This window comes from Rhagoletis zephyria, unplaced genomic scaffold (assembly GCF_001687245.7).
Source record: "Rhagoletis zephyria isolate East Lansing unplaced genomic scaffold, Rhagoletis_zephyria_1.1 Rzeph_scaffold_00050, whole genome shotgun sequence".
NCBI lineage: Eukaryota > Metazoa > Arthropoda > Insecta > Diptera > Tephritidae > Rhagoletis > Rhagoletis zephyria.
In genome coordinates, this window is record NW_016157134.1 from 438,699 (window position 1) to 456,591 (window position 17,893).

At 33.9% G+C, this 17,893-nt stretch overlaps 2 protein-coding genes across 7 annotated transcripts in view; both read right to left on the reverse strand.

Annotated features, from left to right (window-relative positions):
- Asator (tau-tubulin kinase asator) overlaps positions 1 to 17,893 on the reverse strand; it is a 328,905-nt gene that overhangs the window by 54,132 nt on the left and 256,880 nt on the right. The window lies entirely within an intron of this gene.
- On the reverse strand, positions 921 to 3,085 carry LOC108368361 (uncharacterized). The gene is made up of 2 exons (XM_017623210.1): positions 1,294 to 3,085; positions 921 to 1,243 (listed from the first exon to the last, which is right to left on the reverse strand). Coding segments are annotated over exons 1-2 (1,263 nt in total). The 5' UTR covers positions 2,555 to 3,085; the 3' UTR covers positions 921 to 1,241.

Below are 17,893 nucleotides of genomic sequence, written 5' to 3' on the forward strand. Positions count from 1 at the left end.
TGTCATTCATATCCGCATAAACATATAGATGTATTTTTCCGAAATATGCACATGTTTTGGAAGATCACGACCTTATGCGACCTATCACGACTGATATCCATAGTTGGAACGAACCTCTACCAATAGATACTGAACATTTCTTTTTAACTCTCTTTCGGTTGATTTTTTTTACTTTTCTTTTTTGGCAGTAATTCACTTTTCGTAATGGTTTGCCAATTACACTGGTCGACGGCCAAAATTTACCAGAGACGCCGTTATGAAATTCGTATGTAAAATCACCCCCTGATTCCGAAAATCAAGGTTATTTTTAATTTTATGGTACCGTTTTTGAGATATTTGCAATTTACCGTTTTTGCAAAAAAAAAAAAAATTGGGTCCACTTAATCATATATATCTCAAGAACGAATTAAGCAATTCCAAAACGGTTTGAAGCTTTTAAAAGGTAATAAAATTTTCTATAAGCTGTGCATACAACACTTTTTGCTAGGCCCTGTAGATTCAAAGATAACGAACAATCATTACCGATTTTTTCAATTTTTTTTGTAAAAATATAAAAAAAAATTGTACTTTGCGGGGAAGGATCTCGAAAACCTTTTATTTTTTTGCAGATTTTTTTTTTCTCCCTAAGCTCTGTTATATTACAAAAAAATAAAGGTATCATCGAAGAAAATCGATGCAAAACTACGTAAGTTATAAGCGATCAAATAAAAATACCCAGGTTGCGCAATTTCAACGTATACCTCAAAACGTATGTATGGTATAAAGAAGAGTGAAATATCTAGCTATGCTCTGTTTCTATTGAGTTAAAAGTTCAATTTATGAATGAAATTACCCATATTTTTAACTTTTTTTTTAAATTTATTTATGTTTATACTATATTCTAACAATCTTTATCTTAATTTGATTTTACTATGTTGTCGAAATAATTATGTGTTCTACTTTGACGCTTATTCAGTTTAGGATCGGTTTCTCTTATGAGAAACCAGCAGTAATCACCCATCATTGCGACGTCCCAGAATCCTTGATATCGATTCTCAATTAATTTCATTTGCTGATGAAACCTTTCGCCATGTTCATCACTTTCGTCGCCAAGATTTGCCGGAAAAAAGCTCAAATGTGAGTGGAGAAAGTGAATTTTTAAAGACATATTTACGCCCATTTTCGCATAATTATTGATTAGGTCGTTCACTATCTGCTCGTAGTTAGGGCTTTTGTGTCTACCGAGAAAAGAAGCAACGACCTTTTCAAAGGATTCCCACGCTGCTGCCTCAACTGATGAGAGTAGTCCTTTGAATTGATTATTGTTGATCAACTTTCTTATTTGTGGTCCAACAAAAATACCTTCCTTTATCTTGGCTTGAGAAATATCTGGAAAAACTGTTTTCAAATAGTCGAATGCTTCGCCTTCTTTGTCCAAAGCCTTAACAAAGTTTTTAATGAGACCGAGCTTGATGTGTAAGGGTGGAAGTATGATTTTCTCTTTCTTGACAAGAGGGGTGTATTTGATGTTATCCACACCAACGGTAAACTCGACTCTTTCCGGCCAATCCTTTCTGACGTAGTGGTCCTTACGAGCTCGGCTATCCCACTTGCAGAGGAAGCAGCAGTGCTTGGTGTAGCCACTTTGTAGACCGCATAGCATTGCAACGACTTTGAGATCAGAACATATTTTCCAATCATGCTCTTCATATTTGATAAATTTGAGTATTTTTTGCATTTCCTCGTAGGTTTCCTTTGTATTTACTGCATGTGCAATCGGGATAGAAGGCTTTTTGTTACCAATATGCAATAATACAGCCTTCAAACTCAGTTTATTGCCGTCTATGAACAATCGCCACTCTTTTGAATCATATGTTTGACCAAACTCTTTGAATAAACCAGGGATGTCGTTGCAGTAGCATATACTGTCTTTCTTGGTATAGTGTTTGGAAAATGGTTCGTGACGAGTTCTACTATATGTCACCTTAACATCGGATGACACAAATTTAAATTGTTGCATACGAGAAGTGTGGATCTCGGCCTTTTCCTTGGATAGTTCCAAATCTCTTATCCAATCATTAAGTTGTGCTTGTGACAGAACGTTTCTTTCGTTTTCCATGCGAAATTCAGTACAACTTGATCCCCCGCACTCAGATGTTACTGTTGACAATGGAACTGGATCCGCAACTGCCGTTGAATGTAGTACTGGTAATGTCACTGTAGGTACGCTAGCATAGGTTACTCCTCTTGATCTTCCAACGCCAAGTACTTTTGTTTGACAAATATAACACTCTATTGAATGGCAAGTAGGTTCTCTCCATATCATTGGTGTATCAAATTTTGTTTGTTGTCCTGATTCCCACTGAATCAATTCTACTCGACACGATGTACACAAAGTGTTCGGTGTCCATGGTTTTTCAGCATTTTTAGGCTCAATTCCAAAATACTTGGAGTATAAAGTTTTGATATGATCTGAGAACACTCGTCGTCGCCTTATGATAGTATATTGGCCACACATGAAACAGAACATATCTGGATCCTTATTACACTCAAATTCTCGCGTCCTTTTACTCATTTTATTTTTTTTAATAAATCACGGTTTTGAAATTAGACTTATGAACTGAACTATCTCCGGCGAGCCTTGAAGATGTTATGAAGTTTCAAAGCGCATTAACTCATATTTATACTCGGAACAAGAATAAAATTGAAAAAATCAAATCTTACCTAGACAGAAAGGTTCCTTTTTATAACAAGCCGGGAAAAGAAAATACTACCTGTTTTAGATGTAGGCTTTAGAAATTTTCTGTGTCTTATAATTTTGAAAATCTACCTGCATACTTACCCATAACTGACGGAAATACATGTTTATAACTACATGCCTACAGCAGGTTTCGAACCCAACCACTCTTCCTTTCGATGCAACCACTCTACCTACTATAATACAATTCGAGTATTAAAAGTACTATTTGATTTATTTAAAGAAAAAGTGTTATCATTGTTATGGTGTTATTCGTTTATCCGGATAATATCTCACTTGCACTTTATACCTTTAATATATGTATGTATGTATAGGTACATACATTGAAGTTGCGCAACCTGGGTATTTTTATTTGATCGCTTATAACTTACGTAGTTTTGCATCGATTTTCTTCGATGATAGCTTATTTTTTTTGTAATACAACAGAGCTTAGGGAGAAAAAAAAAATCTGCAAAAAAATAAAAGGTTTTCGAGATCCTTCCCCGCAAAGTACAATTTTTTTTATATTTTTACAAAAAAAATTGAAAAAATCGGTAATGATTGTTCGTTATCTTTGAATCTACAGGGCCTAGCAAAAAGTGTTGTATGCACAGTTTATAGAAAATTTTATTACCTTTTAAAAGCTTCAAACCGTTTTGGAATTGCTTAATTCGTTCTTGAGATATATATGATAAAGTGGACCCAATTTTTTTTTTTTTTGCAAAAACGGTAAATTGCAAATATCTCAAAAACGGTACCATAGAATTAAAAATAACCTTGATTTTCGGAATCAGGGGGTGATTTTACATAAGAATTTCATAACGGCGTTTCTGGTAAAGAGAAAAAGTTGAAATTTGTGGTCCAGTGTTATCGCTCTTCTTTGCGAAGCTACGCTAGTTATTCGCACTAGAGGTATACGCCGCCGACCAACGCCGCCGCCGCCGCCGCCGCCGATTTTTGTCATTCCTCACGCGCCGCCGCCGAGTTACGAAAATATCGGTGCGGCGGCGGCGGCGTTCGGCGCCTAAGGAATTTTGTACAAAATTTTCATGATGTATGTACATTGAAATACATCGCTTGAAAGAACTAAATACTACTCGTTTAAAAACACAATTTTACGAAATGAAAATTACTTTTTCAAAGGAGTTTTTATTGCATAATTTGGGCCACTGGACAAGAATATGATCTCCTTTATTTTTCGAAAAAGGGCGTAACTCAGAAAAAACATAGGTAACATATTTTTCGATCGAAAGCGATTATTACAGTTAAATTAGGGTCGAATACTGGTAATCTAACTATTTTGTTCCGCAGTAGACAACTCTTTCCAATACTACAACAACATGAAAGTTATAACACATCATAAACTTTAACGCCAATATCTCAGAAAACAGTTTTAACCGAAGCAGCTTCTGTTCATCTAACTCATTCCATCTAAGTCCTCAATTATTAGAGATAAAACAAAGACAAGTTGATTTTCCTGAGTATTTTTTTTTTATTATAAACAGACTTTAAATAAAGAGCAAACACTTTTTTTGCTAATTTTTGCATTCGTAAGTTATTTTATTCTGGGGTTCCACATACGCATACAAGTACTAGGTGGCTGTGTGAAAATTACGTTAGCATTCCTTAATGGTTGTCAAACCCCAGGAAGGTTTTGCTCCTTCGCATCGCAACGTTTTCTACAAAGGGTTAAAGTTCCCCCTTTTTGGTAAAAATTAGTATTATTTTTCATTACATTCGGNTTTATTACCTTTTAAAAGCTTCAAACCGTTTTGGAATTGCTTAATTCGTTCTTGAGATATATATGATAAAGTGGACCCAATTTTTTTTTTTTGCAAAAACGGTAAATTGCAAATATCTCAAAAACGGTACCATAGAATTAAAAATAACCTTGATTTTCGGAATCAGGGGTGATTTTACATAAGAATTTCATAACGGCGTTTCTGGTAAAGAGAAAAAGTTGAAATTTGTGGTCCAGTGTTATCGCTCTTCTTTGCGAAGCTACGCTAGTTATTCGCACTAGAGGTATACGCCGCCGACCAACGCCGCCGCCGCCGCCGCCGCCGATTTTTGTCATTCCTCACGCGCCGCCGCCGAGTTACGAAAATATCGGTGCGGCGGCGGCGGCGTTCGGCGCCTAAGGAATTTTGTACAAAATTTTCATGATGTATGTACATTGAAATACATCGCTTGAAAGAACTAAATACTACTCGTTTAAAAACACAATTTTACGAAATGAAAATTACTTTTTCAAAGGAGTTTTTATTGCATAATTTGGGCCACTGGACAAGAATATGATCTCCTTTATTTTTCGAAAAAGGGCGTAACTCAGAAAAAACATAGGTAACATATTTTTCGATCGAAAGCGATTATTACAGTTAAATTAGGGTCGAATACTGGTAATCTAACTATTTTGTTCCGCAGTAGACAACTCTTTCCAATACTACAACAACATGAAAGTTATAACACATCATAAACTTTAACGCCAATATCTCAGAAAACAGTTTTAACCGAAGCAGCTTCTGTTCATCTAACTCATTCCATCTAAGTCCTCAATTATTAGAGATAAAACAAAGACAAGTTGATTTTCCTGAGTATTTTTTTTTTATTATAAACAGACTTTAAATAAAGAGCAAACACTTTTTTTGCTAATTTTTGCATTCGTAAGTTATTTTATTCTGGGGTTCCACATACGCATACAAGTACTAGGTGGCTGTGTGAAAATTACGTTAGCATTCCTTAATGGTTGTCAAACCCCAGGAAGGTTTTGCTCCTTCGCGTCGCAACGTTTTCTACAAAGGGTTAAAGTTCCCCCTTTTTGGTAAAAATTAGTATTATTTTTCATTACATTCGGTTCTCCTCAGAAAAATTTGGCGCTTAATATTTTAGTGGAAATTTTAACCATCTATAAGCCATTTTCTTAAACAATGGTTCAAAACCACCCGTTCTGGTTCGAGTTGATGGGTAAAACTTTTGGAAAAAAGTAGACCAACCTTGTTTTCAATATGTCATCCGCAAAAAATCGTAAGAACTCCGTAATTTAACATAACGGTTGATAAGATTAGCAACATAAATTATCCCAATAACTTAACTTTTAAAATTTTTTATTCCTTTAAATTTAAATAGTACATACGGATCTGTCCTGCAGAAAAAATTATCAATTGATAAAAAAATAACCCAGTTGTAGTTAGCTTTTTTGCGGGATTTCTATAAAATATATAACTTGTAGTTAGCTACAAAAAGCTAGCTTGAAACTAGTTGACAAGTAATGCAGGAGTAATAAACGAGATTGTTTTCTTTAAACGCGCTTGAATAACTGCGTTGAGGACAAATAAAAGGAAGATCGAAATTTCATATTATCATTTTGAAGTTATGTCTGACGGAGTTCGAATATGGGACCACCTACAGCAGGATATGAAAACAAATATGAAATGTAATAAAGTAAATAAAAATAAAAAAATACAAATAAAATAAAAAAAGTTTTTGTTTTCCCCAGAGACCGTACCGGTCATGCATTTTATAATAAAAGTCAAAAAATTTAAGTTATTTCTTGACTGTTATCATTTTGAGCAAATAATACCGGTTATTTCTGCTTTTTATTTTTTTAAGACAAAAATAAAAGTTAAAATTTGCCTTTTATTTTTTTGAGCAGAAAATAATCGGTAATTGTTGACTTTTATTTTTTCAGGCAAAATAAAGGTCAAAGTTAAAAATCAAGTATTCCAGAGCTGTGTATATGTATGTAAACAGCGCTTACAAGCCAAAACCAGATGTGTCAGGTTTTTCTAAAGCTTTTTAAAAAGAATTCTTCATTCTCATTCCCTTGGCTGCGATCATCATCATCAGCTTTTATCGATTTTAGTTTTTGTAATTAATTTTTAATACTTTCTTCTGCGACTGGTTTGAAAAATTTGTGCTTGCAGCGAGCTAAATAGGTGGATATGCAAAATAAGTTATTATTTTCCAGGAATTAAAATTTTGAACAAAAATATGTTTTCAAAGTCGTATCTTTCAGCCGAATCGGATCAGAATATTGTAATTTAAAAAAACACCCCGTTTTTTTATAAGTATTTGAATTATTGGAATTACGGATGATGAGGGTCTCAGATAGCTACGTAATTGTTATCTATAGCTTTTTTAGTTATTTGAGCATCTATTCTCTTTATAGCCAGAAACTGATCATTTCTGCTGGAAATTGAAGGAGCTTACTCTTTGACTTTAAATATCCAAGAAGGGAGAGGTAGGGGGACAGTGTTACGACAAAGGTTTTTAGCCAAGGATCCAAAGTCTATCGCTATGAAAAAAAAAATTGCTGTTTTTAAAATGTTTGCTAGAAATAAATTCTCCAAAGAGCCCCATTTGAAATGATTGAAGCGAATATATGTAACATCAACAACAAATCACGAAAATTTGGTTAAGAATTACAGAGCACACTTTCCTCTTTCCTAGTAGTTTCTTTTTAATATTGGTCCAAAAAAATCATAATAAGAAAGAAACCAATGCAGGTATTTAAAGCACAGAAAAAAAAATATTATTAAAAAGACTATGTCCTCTTTAACGTACGTCAAAGGTCAAGTTGAAGTGGAAACTTGTATGACTGCCCATTGATAGCTCGGTTAAAGTATAGACAGACGGCAACGTTGATCCGGATTAACGCCGAAATTGACCTTATCGAAATTGTGCCTTGACAGACGGCAGTAACGCGGATTAACGAGCCGCGAGGTCGCAGGTGCGAATCCCACGGCCAGTAGAATATTCATTTAACCTTTTTTAATGATTCAATTATAACTTCTACATTTTTGTAAGTTGTTTTTAGTTAGTTGTTTTTGACTTTTTTAGTAAAATTCAACTCTAAAAATTTAAATTAACTAATAATAACATAAAAAATGTGAAATGAAATAAAACAAACGAAAATAAAACAAAAAAAATTAAATATATAAATCAAATAAAATTTAGAAAAATAAAAGAAATAATAAAAACAAATATTTTTTGGCAATCGCTCCAACCGAGGATCGTACCTGAGACCTACAGGCATGTAGTACGCAGCTGTCACCACTCGGCTACCGCGGACGAAGGAATCGGTTGCTTTATTTGCTCAGTTAGCGTAGAACACAAAGAAACTGCAAAACTAGCATAGACATCCACCCTGCCGTCGGAAATGCAGTCACCGCAATAAGTTCTTATTCGTTTTAAATTGGATTCCTATTTGAATTAGTATTAGTTACTGCATTACCGATGAAAAGGTATATGTCTATGCTAATTTTGCATTTTCCCTGTATTCTACGCTCTTCGAGTTTTGGTCAGTGTTGTCATCGAAAAGTCCCTTGACCGAGTTAAGCTTGTGAATTAACTCTAGGACTTAATCCGGATCAACTGCAGTTAATTCCCGAGATAATTCCGAATCAACGCTGCCGTCTGTTTATGCTTTTATATAGCTTACGAAATTATAGGGCGATTCATCAAAACGCGCAAATGCCTCATAACCATGTAAACCTCGTGAACTTAATTAATTTTGTATGAAGAATCTAATTATTTGCGAGGTATACGTGGTTACGAGGGATTTACGCGTTTCCATGAATACCCACAATGTGTTTAAAGACATTTTTATCAAATATTGGCTACAATTTGTCATTTTGTTTGCCAGATATACGTTTTATCGGTACTCTCGCACAACATTCGCATTCGCAAAAGCTCCGCATTAATTATTGCGAATGCGAAAGCGAATGCGAATGTTAAAATTAATGCGGAAGCTCCGCGGTTGCGAATGAGAATGCGAATATTCGCAGCACCCCTGCTTCCAAGTTATAATTGGAAACAGTGAAATGTGTCGTAATACGCGAAGACTTTGTATGTGTTGCCTGGGGATACTTTGCCTACACCTATCCAAGAGTAAAGCACTATCTGGGTTTCGAAAAAGTTAATTCGAGTTGTTTTATAATAATAATAATAAGATTGGCGCTTACACACAACGTACATACAAACTAAGCAATTGCTTATTCTTAAAACTTCATACATTTCACTTAAATTTATGTGAACAAATCGAGTAAAAGGTTGGAAATTTTAATGGGATTCATGAAACGTCGCAAATTTGTTGCAAAATTTGCCACCTTGCGACACAGCTGATAACTTTTGTATGGAAACTTTCTTGCGACAAAATTGCCATAGTATTTGAGCTGACAATCATTGTAAAGCCAAAGTCGCGAAACACATGTTTTTTTTATAGTCTTCGAATACTTCAAGAAAAAGTGTATCAGTTGAGGCTGCCTCGAAATATAATTGTAAAAACTTTTACATTTGCAATTCGGAGTTGCGATAGGTCCTTCTCAAAAATGCCACTGTGCGAAGTTTTATGAATCGCACTTCTAAGAAAAAGCATTTGCTTATGATGTTTTCGTTTTTACCAAAAAAGGTCGCATTTTGATTGCCTTTTTCTCTTTTCTTGTGCGATTTTAGCATAAAGGCAATTTGTGTTCGTTTCTTAAAATGGCACACGCTTGTAAGGCAAAAAAAGCACATTGTCTGCCGTTTGAAGCTTTGTCAGGGGAGATGGTTACCCTGAAAATCAGATGGTTGCTTAAACTACAATATTAAATGCGTGAGCTAGACAAGGACAAAGGCAAAAACATGCCAGGGATGCCGTTTGGATCTAAATAGATCCAATTGGATACATTTTTAGACGAATTTTTGCGGGATACTTATTTTTTCCGGTCAGTATAAATGTGGATACTTTTTTAAATAGGCCAAAATTTTATATTTCCTATAAAGTTTTTTTCGTTCAAAAATCGATTTTCATTAAAGATGGTAGAAAGCATTACGTTTTATAAACGTATAAAGAATCGCTACTTAAGCGTGAAACTAAAGCATTTTATTTTTTGTGAACGAAGCAATGAACATATGAAGAGATCATGATTCAATAATACAAGGTTCGATAAACTGACAGTTGTCTCTCTCGCACCGCTCCCTTAGCAGTGGCACCGTGTTGCTTCATTGCAAATTTACATGGAAACAGTGTAGCTTTGGTGTGAAATAAAAGTATAAGCTTTTGTGCAATATGTTTATTTGTATATGCATATGAAGCATATTTAACTGACGAAAACGTAAGCATTGGATGTTTACATCAATCTCATAGTAGTCTTATTTTAATTTTGAGTCATTTCGCAGTTTTTATACGGCTAAATAGCATATAAATTACGTAATTCCGGTAGATATATCAATATTACGTTCAATACATTAGAATTTACGAAAGGAATTTCACTATTAATTGCCTACTCTGAGTACTTTTCTACTACCATTTTCGCAACAAGGGATTGCATTCTTGCTCTTTCTCTGTCCTTCGTAAATGCAACCTTTTGTAAGGGAGTGTCAAACCGCAGCTGTCAATAATTATCTAACCTTGTATTATTGAATCATGTGAAGAGATCTCACCAAAATAGTTATAAGCGCAATTGCTTTAACTAGCTTAAAAGGATGCTTTAAGCAAAATCTTAATAAACATATCGTCGTTTAAGGTACAAAACCGCGTATCAACAAAATGCAAAACCGCGTATCAAGATAATTCAAAACCTCGTATGTGACGTTGCATAAATTATTTTCTAGAGAGTAAAAACACTTATATTTCAAAATGGTTCTCGTTTTTATAAAGCAATCGCACTTCTGGCTAGTATATTTCAGGACGAATGGATAAAGATTGAGCCAAGAGCTTGTGTGAGCAAATCCAATTTTTGGCAGCAAACGTCAGTTACGCGGTTTTGCAGAATGACGATACGCGGTTTTGTACTTTAAACGACGATATATATAAAGTATAAATTATACTCTTTCTGTAGTAATCTCTTTCATATCACATATTTTCATTTATTAATTTAAAAAGAAAGAAGATTTCAATGTGGTTTAAAAAACTAAATTTGATTTATTTAAGGAAACTTTTATGAATTTTACTGAAATTTTTTTTTTTATTTGCGCATATTGAGAGAGGTAACCAGATTCCTCTTTTAATGTGTGCAAATTTGCACGCCGTGTAATAAAATTAATCATTGCCTGTTTACTTTTACACATAAAATGTTTAAAATAAAGTAATGTTTATTATTAGTAGGAAATCTATTTGTAGTTTGAAAATTTTTGCAATTTTAAACATTCTATATATGTATATTTATGTGTATATTTTAAAGATCTCAAGTTCAAAATCAAATACTGAACATCCTATACGTATATTTATACAGATTCTTATTGAAAAATAGATACTTTTCAGTAATAGTTTTACATGCTCTTTTTAGAGTGTACTTGCTATTTATTATATTTACTTTGCAAAATACTTATGCACAAAAAATTTACTTTATAAATTGAAATTACAAATGTTTGATTTTATGCACATGTATTCCAAGTCCTTAGGATGGGTTAAATTATGTCTTTTTCGTGAAAGTGTTTGGTTTTCTTACAAATTATGAGATGTATATGTAAAAAAAGAAAATTGGATACATTTGGATACATTTTTGGCTTGTTCAGGGATACATTTTCTTGAGACGGCGCGGCAACACTGAAACATGCCCTTTTACAGGGTTGAGTGTAACTCCAAACACATTTTGCAATTACAATTTTTGGTAGAAACGAAATCACCATTCGTTTTTGTGCATACGGCATAGTGTTAGTGTTTTTCCGAGCTTCTCCTTCGATCTGATGTGGAGAGGGACCTGCAGTCTTACGCCGACTCCGACCGGCGATTGTATTTTTACGAGAAGCTGTTTTTCATGGCTGTATACTCCCGGATGTTTACCATTGCCTGCCGAGGGCGACCGCTATTATAAAAAATGTATATTCCGCTCAGTTCTTGATTTATTTAATTTGTATAGTAATGGGCTCGTCTGTATTGACAAAGCTACCATAATGTATGGATGGTATTGATTTGAAGGGTATACGTGTTCAGTAATGTTTTTTTTTTGTTTTCAATGTTGTTTTAATAATAATAATAACAGAGTGGCGCTTACACATATGTTAGTGTTTCGCCGAGCTTCTCCTCCGATTTGTGGCGTGCGCCTTGATTTTGTCACACAAAACGTTTTAGTCACAGAAATGTAAATGTGTTCATGCTATTAATTTCAAATTTGTTTAAATATTCAAAACAATAGTATATCAAATAAACGAATTGCCCCTGAAGATGCTACAAAGTATTAGCGAAACGTTGGGTTAGAAAAATGGAATAACTTAGTTTTATTCGCATCTTTAAACTCAGATCAGACGAGCCTATTACTATACAATATTTTTTTTTTTGATGTTGGCCGGAATTCGAGCACAGCAGTGCGCACTGCTAACTACAAAACCACAGCGGCCGGCTTTTTTTTATTGTCATTTATATCCATTGCTTGCCGAAGGGGACCGCTATTAGAATAGGAGTCGAACCTAGGTCCCATCGGACGGTGGTAGTATACAACAGAATTGAAATAGTGCAAAGAAAATTTGTTCGTTCTGCTTTAAATTCCCTTAACTTTGATGATCCGATGCCATCTTATTATTCCCGTTGTAAGCTTATTAACGTACAAACTCTTAAAGCTATAATAACTGACCAGTGGCTTATGCTTGTCTAGTTGATGCCTCTTTGGATTGTCCTGTCCTTCTGAAGAAGATATCCTTTAATGTGCCACACAGATTTCTACGCTCATCTCGACCCGATTTTCTGCACTCTTACAGAATTTCACAAGATCTCAAAGAGTCTAAATATTAATTTTTCCTTGCCGAGAAATATATTCAAGTCGTCTATTGATTCATTTTTCTCATTTTTTGTATCTAAATATATAGTATTTAGTTGTAATTACCATTGTCTTATCCGTTATTTAGTCTGTAGGAGTGTAATCATTAGGGCTCGCAATCTCATGCAAATGCATGTTTTTACTGGTCATCGTCAAATGGAAATGGTTAAGTTAGCTTTACGAATCATGAAATTTCCTTTAAAATGGCATTCAATCGTTAGTGCATATTTTTGCACATTTTGCAGTAAAAGCATGGTTTTGCATATTTTGCAAAAAATACCTGTTTTAGCATATTTATTGCGCATATTTTACAATAAAAGCATACGGTTTTTGTATATTTTTGCTTTTTTTGATTTACAACCATTTAAATTTCGTGCGAAATCTCTTGACAAAAAACCTACCTTATATTTTTCAAATATTCATTTGAACATCTTCTTAGATAGCCAAGCGGCCATTGAGGCCTCTGTTAGATCTCAACTAATGAAGGAAGGACTTAGGAGAGAGCTGACGAACTAGCAAGGTGCAGCTCAGCACTGAATGTGTCCCACGCAAAAATTACCCAAATTTATCACTTGAAGGCCAAGCAGAATGTTTTAAGAATGCAACTCCCTCTCTCTATATGACGTACTGAAATTCATTAAATCCGCCATATGGCTGTTGGTTTTACGAGTTGTGGAATCCAAATGGCAAACTTGCTAATTGCTTGTCACCAGGGTAACTATCAAATTAAACCAACCAAACATTCCCCACTATTAAAGTGTCAATATTTCTATTTACATAAGATTGTAACCGTCTACTTAATTATTAACTAATTTTATACATAAATTTGTATTGTTTTTTTTTTTAAGTGAATTGTTTTCTTGTTAAAATACATTGGTTATTTATTTTTGTACCGGCAATAAAATATTGGCAAAATGATTTTAATTGCATATTTTACTTGTTTATAGCGCATATTTTTGAATTTTGAGTGCATACTATATGCGCATACTTTCGATTTTTTAGTGCATGAGATTCCGAACACTAGTAATCATAGACTGAATAAACTAATCTCTGCGCTACTGAGAACGAAACAAAGAAATAAGATCGGTTACACTCTCCGACAGCTCCAAAATGAACCGGGTTTTGGGGATGTTTTCTAAAAGTACACCTATTCAATAGTAAAACTGCAACTGGGTCTGTAACAGGTAGCTTCTTACGTTACTTTTATGCACCTAAACTTGGCTTCGAAATTGGATCCATGCGAAGCTATTCCAACTTTGATTGCCCGCAGAGATGTAATTTTTGCGTAAAAAAATCATTTTGTGAGCAAATTATAGCTGAATTTTTGTGTAAGCGAGCGACAAAAGAACGCTCAACTCGGGTAAAATTTCCTTTTAGCTACTTGAGCAACCCTCCTGGTAGCTGGCAAGAAACATGTGATTAGTTCAACGGGATTTAGACACAAAAAACAATAGAAATTAGTAATAATGCGAGGTATTTGCGTAATATATATACTTATTTAAAATATAAATTATGTATATACGAAAACAAAATTTCCCATTAACAATTCACAGTTGTTGTCAGCAGTTTTTTCACTTAACAACACTACTCTTCAGGTCGCATATGTTTTAACCGACCTGAACTCGGATAAATAGCCGAGTGTGTGTTGTTGCTTTGCGTGTATTTCGTCATTTAAGCGAGTGTTCTTTTGTAGCTCGGTTGCTAAAGAATGGACCTTATATTAACAAAACTTCGGGGGGAATTAAAAACAAAAAAATGTGTCGATTATGGATATCGACGAAACATCAGTTGGGTTGGCGATGGTCAACGGCACTGAAGTGAAAATTTATGTTACGAATTGCAACTACGACTAAAATTACGACTTATCATATAACGCTAAATTTCAGAAATACTAAAGCTACGATTTTTGAATAACTTAGGATGATAATTTACTTCGCTTCTTTGTAAAGAATGAAATTTATTTAGAAAAATACCTATTGTTTTTTATTTTCTCTTCCAAAGACATAAGGATTATGCTGAGTGTGTTGACCAATAAACATAGAAAAGGTAGTCGGTAAGAAAAGATAGTCGGTAAAACTAAGGTGCCACGAACACTGTCATTATGTTCTTCGCTTCTGAATAACTTTATAACTTACTACGTTTACACGGCACATTCTAAATTCGATTTGACAGTTCATTGTTTCTTCCTTCATTTGCTTCAATTCTTTGTTTTTTATTCTCTCTTGCTCTGGCAGCTGGGTTCGATTAATTTGGGAACGTACTTTTACAAAAATTAACAATTTTTTGAATACAGTCCATTACAAGGACTGATTACCAACTAAGTACTAATGGTGACTACACACGAGGCAACCGTAGAAGCAACCAGGACATGTTGCCAGGCCAGGTAATGGTTGCCTCGTGTGTATTGAACAAGAAAATCAGGTTGCCTCAACACGTTGCACAGTGGTTCGGATCGCAAATCTAGCTAGACGAAACTAAAGTATCGTTCACTCAAAATGAAAATTAAATATACCAAAAACTTATAATTATCCTCCAAAAATCAATAAATAGATTCCTTTTGCTTAACCTAACGTGGTGAGCTAATCATTAAAAGACATCGTTTCGCACCAGCTTAAGGATAAGGCTCTTTACCTGAATTAGGAAAAAACGGCTTATCAGAAGAAGATCGTGCGAGAGAATTTCAAAACGGTTATCCACAGTTCAGCGAATGCAAGCTATGGCAAGACGTAAACCTTGTCGAGTTATAATATATAAAATTCTGTTAGATTAAATACATTTTATAACAAAAACCGCACCCGTTTACATTACCCCAATGTTCACACTAAATGTGGTATTTTATAATAATGACTAATAAAACATGTTTAAAACTGGACTTCGGTCAACTCCCACGTTAAAAGTTTTAAGCTAAAAAGAAACAGGGTGATATCCTCTTACAACTAAATCTATAGAAGTTGACACAGTTGTCAAAAGGCTATGAAATGACAAGAGAATTGAGGCAGTCTCATAAAAATTAGATCAGACTCCACAATGGGTCATATGACACCAGAAATATGCTGGAAGGAGCGCCTGCACAAAGCGTTATTTCATTGTATCCTTTACTTTGGACCTTTTGTAAAGTGTTGGTGGGTTTTTATGAAAACTAATTATTCATAGGTAACCTTAAATCGGTATGAAGCCAATGATGTGAATAAAGTTCTGGAAGTCATCAATTTACGAATATGACCTATTTAAGTCAAATCGAAAAATACTTGGTATTTATTTAAAACAAAATTAGTAGAGATGTGCGAGCCGTGGAAAAACATAAACTAAAGATAGTTTAGAAGAGCAAGTTGACTACACAAAATTTTTATCATTATCAAAGAAATTGTTATTTATTTATTTATCCAAGCAAAATATGAAACTCTCGCTAACATGTATCTATAACGGAATGTTTTCTCTTTATTCTAACATATTAAATATTATTTTCTGAAATCCTATTAAAAAAATATAACCCATTTCGTGCGTACCGATTTTGAGTGAACGATGCTTTATTTAAACAAATACTCTTTGACGGATTTTTACACCACTTCTTATCTAGGAGATTTTTGGGTGGCTGATTACGAATCTGCAGTCACTTATCAAAAATTCAAAATGGCGGATCCGATATGGCGGAAGAAAATTAAAAAAAATCGGCAATTTCTATGAAACTAGGTATCTGGGTGGTTTCTGAGTCGCTGATTACGAATCTAAAGTCATTTACCAAAAATTAAAAGTGGCGGATCTAATATGACAGGCGAAATTTTTTAGTACATTTTAAAATAATTTAATAGAATAATAAAAATAGCCAGTATCATAACTATGCGACACCCACATATTGACAAGTTTTGACTATTTATTTTATTATTATTTAATCTTAACCACTTTTTTCATAAAAATGTAGTTTGTCCGTTATCAACGAAATTGTGTAAATCCAGGTTTCAAACTTTGCGCAGTATATGGAAAAAAAAACTCAACAAACTTTCGCAAAAATTTCGATGTCTTTAAATAGATTTCTTAGAAAGATATTGATTATGCAGTTTTCTAGCACATACAACTTAAATAAAATAAACTGCAAGTTTAAAGTACCGAGGGCTTTTTGATGAGTTTTGGCTTTTTTTTGTTTTTGAAGGTGATGCTCATATTCTCCATATAAAAAAATCATCGAACATACTTCGTCTGGAAGAAAATGACTGGCATCCCGTTACTTAACTTAATACTTAACTGATGCATCGTCAACAAAAAAATTGCCAAAAATCAAAGAAAAGCCCTAGGTACTTCAAACTTGAGCTTTATTTTACCAAAATCGAATGGGCTACAAAACTGATTACTCTATATCTTTCTAAGAAACCTAATTAACATCGAAATTTTTGCGAAAGTCTGCTGGTTGTTTTTTCAAATATTGCACAAAGTTTGAAACTTGTATTTATATGGTTTTTGTTAAAGACTAAAATTTAAGAATACAGCAAGAAACACCAATAAATTTCAGAAAAAATGTATAACAGCGCTTAAAGATTTGCATGCCTGTTGTATAATTTTTTAATATCAGAAAGCAGAAAATTCGCGAGTTACTAGTTTTTTTAACTCTTACATAACCAAAGTTTTGACAGCGCCAAGTAGTTTTCTGTTTTAACACTAAACGACACAACCAAAATGAGGGGTCAAATGAAAAGGCTTGGCCTCTAGATGTGCAGTAAGGATATATTTTTTAATAGGGTTGCCACCTGCGTTTAAAATTATGATATTTACACCGTTCTCCCGATTTTCAAAAATGAGGTGTCAAATAAATGGGCTTGGCCTCAAGATGTGTGGTAAGGCTTTATTTTTTTGAATAGGATTGCCACCTTTTTAAAAATTATAAAATCTGCACGGTTCGTTTCATTTAAAAAAAATAAGTGTCAAATGAAAGGGCTGGGCCTGAAGACGTACAGTAAAGATTTATTTTTTGAACAGAGTTGCCGCCTATCTACAAAATTATAATATTGACATCCTTCGCGTGATTTTCGAAAATGAGGTTTTAAATGAAAGTACCTGGCCTTTAGAACTGCACCAAGGTTTTTATTTTTGAATAGGGTTGCCTTCTGTCAAAAAGTTATAATGATTACACCGTTACACCACAGTAAACAAACTTAGCTTTTTTTTCACCAAGTTTGGTCCCCATAAAGGACTAGTGTTGCAAGCAACGCTTTTTCGGCAATTAGGGTGTTGTGCAGCTATTTAATGTGGTGAAAATTATTTAAGCACTGGAGAGATTTATTCACATGGAATTGGAGATAGGGCTGATAGATTTATTTTAAATAAATTGTGAATCTGCGAAAATATCTTTTCAGCAGATGAATATACTTTTTAACCTTTCTCCCGAAAATTTACATACAGGCTCGAAAATATGAGAGTAACATTCAAATATCGTCGCTTGGATGGAAAA